Source organism: Carlito syrichta, unplaced genomic scaffold (assembly GCF_000164805.1).
Source record: "Carlito syrichta isolate Samal-C Ts95f unplaced genomic scaffold, Tarsius_syrichta-2.0.1 Scaffold304455, whole genome shotgun sequence".
In the NCBI taxonomy this organism is placed as follows: Eukaryota; Metazoa; Chordata; class Mammalia; order Primates; family Tarsiidae; genus Carlito; species Carlito syrichta.
The window spans coordinates 103,630-105,920 of record NW_007248551.1 but is presented as its reverse complement, the minus strand read 5'-3'; the positions used below and the strand labels follow the sequence as shown (position 1 = coordinate 105,920).

The 2,291-nt window shown below is 48.8% G+C and overlaps 1 protein-coding gene across 1 annotated transcript in view; it reads left to right on the top strand.

Moving 5' to 3' along the window:
• RPS16 (ribosomal protein S16) overlaps positions 1 to 1,530 on the top strand; it is a 4,052-nt gene extending 2,522 nt beyond the window's left edge. The window contains exons 4-6 of the mRNA XM_021713318.1: positions 981 to 1,077; positions 1,189 to 1,236; positions 1,340 to 1,530. Coding sequence (XP_021568993.1) covers positions 981 to 1,077; positions 1,189 to 1,236; positions 1,340 to 1,434 — 240 coding nt within the window. The 3' untranslated portion in view covers positions 1,435 to 1,530. The remainder of the gene's footprint in view (positions 1 to 980; positions 1,078 to 1,188; positions 1,237 to 1,339) is intronic.
• Positions 1,531 to 2,291: the final 761 nt, after the last annotated feature.

Here is a 2,291-nt window from a genome sequence, read left to right as displayed (position 1 = left end):
CTGATTTTTTGATTTATTGTAGGGATGAGGTCTCGCTGCCCAGGCGGGTCTTGAACCCACAGGCTCAGGCATTCCACTCACCTCAGCGTCCCAAAGACGCGGGATTACAGGCTGAGCCACCGAGCCCGGCGTCTATTGCTTTTAAGAGGAAAGAATATCTACATTGCAGGGTCAGTTAGAATTCAATAAGTGGCTGAGAGCCTTTTGTATAGCAGATAATGATAGTGAGTAATTATGACTTGTTATTGATTGTCAGGTTATTTGAAGGATTTATATGTTTAGTTCTGGGGACTCAGCAGAGACCCAAATGGCTTCAGGCCTTGTTCTCATGGAGCTCCCCGCCTAGTGGGGGAGATGGACTGAACCTAATACCAGAAACTGATCCCAAGTGGTCAGCGTTGGGATATGGAGCCTAGGGAGGACGGCACCTGTCAGCCGATAATAGGTGAAGCAAGTGTCCAGACAGAGGCACTGATCAGTGACCTAGAACTGGGAGGGGGAGAGCATGGCATAGGTTGTAGGGTACTTGTCATTACTCTGGAAGTCAGTGTTAGTCTCAAAGGGAAGAATATAGTCCAGGTGAGGAATGCAGAAAAGGTATCCCAGCAGCCCAGGAGTGACTTTCTGCTGTTTGAAACAGCCTTGGTAGCTGCAGTAGCATGCTGCTTCAGTGTTCAGGATTCTAAGAACCCATCTAGAGATGGGGAATCTGAGGTCCAGCGAGGGATGCATGGGAGGAGACCAGATCATGTTGCCTTTACCTTATTACCTTGTTTCTTGCCATTTCAAGTCTCTTGTGTAACTTCTTGACTCCTTCTCTGACTCTGTAGAAGGTTCTGGGGGTGACAGCCTGACCCCTTTCCACTAGTACTTTGACACTGGTGGTGGCAGAATCCACACAAATAAGGAGAAATGCCCAGTGAGATGCTAAGCTTCCCAGCTGTGACTTAACACCCTGTTCATCGCCCCTGTTGTTTTAGCTACTGGAACCAGTTCTGCCTCTGGGCAAGGAGCGGTTTGCTGGCGTGGATATCCGTGTCCGGGTGAAGGGTGGTGGTCCCGTGGCCCAGATTTATGGTGAGTCCCAGGAATTGGTCCACATGGGTGGGAGGTGGCTCTGGGAGCAAGGCCCTGATTTTGGGTCTTCACAAAGCTCACGGGCCCTTTTCTTGTGTGTGTGCCTCACAGCTATCCGTCAGTCCGTCTCCAAAGCCCTTGTGGCCTATTACCAGAAATGAGAGATAGAATGGGTTCTTCCTATCAGGTGGGTGGATGCGTGCAGACCAAGTCAAGACTCTTCTGAGATTATCTAAATCTTCACCCCTCTTGTTATCTTTAGATATGGATGAGGCTTTCAAGAAGGTGATCAAAGACATCCTTATTCAGTACGACCAGACATTGCTGGTAACTGACCCCCCAACACCTCGAATCTAAAAAGTTGGAAGTTCTGGTGCCTGTGATCCCTACCGGAAATCACAAGGAACAAGGTTTATCTAATATAATAAACATTGTGAGATTTTAAGGTTTCAAGAAGTGTGTTGTTGACTTCTGTGGTAGTGGGTTTTTGTGACTAAGTGGAATGTAGGAAGCACTCCCAGCCTATTGCCAGTCTGGATTTTAAACCTTTCCAAAAAGTGATTATGCTGGGGTTAGTGTGGATGGGTGCAGACGGCAGGTGGGAGGTCTCTGTCTCTATCTCCTGCAGAGTCTGGACATTTGGTGAATGTGGAGGTCGTCCTTGCGGGTTTGTCTGCTTTTTCAATCCCATTGCTGCAATTTTAATGGAACCCAGCTGGTCAAGGCTGTGGTGGCCAGGAGCATACCACTGCATTTCAGCCTGAGCGACAGAGTGAGACTGCGACTCAAAAAAAAAAAAAATTTTCCCATTTTAGGCTGAGTGCAGTGGCTCACACCTATAATCCCAGCACTTCAGGAAGCTGAGATGGGAGGATCCCTTGAGCCCAGGAGTTTGAGAACAACCTGGGTAACATAGAGACTTCATCTCTACAAAAAATAAATAAGCTGTGTGTGGTGGTGGACACCTGTAGTCCCAGCTACTCTGTTGGCTGAGGTGACAAGATCACCTGAGCCCAGAAGGTCAAGACTGCAGTGAGCCATGATTGTGCCGCTGCACTCCAGTCTTGGTGATGGAGTGAGATGGTGATTAAAAAAGAAGTCTTAGCCGGGCTCGGTGGGTCAGCCTGTAATCCCGTGCCTTGGGAGGCTGAGGTGAGTGAATTGCCTGAGGCTGCAGGTTCGAGACCTGCCTGGGCAACTTGGCGAGACCTCAT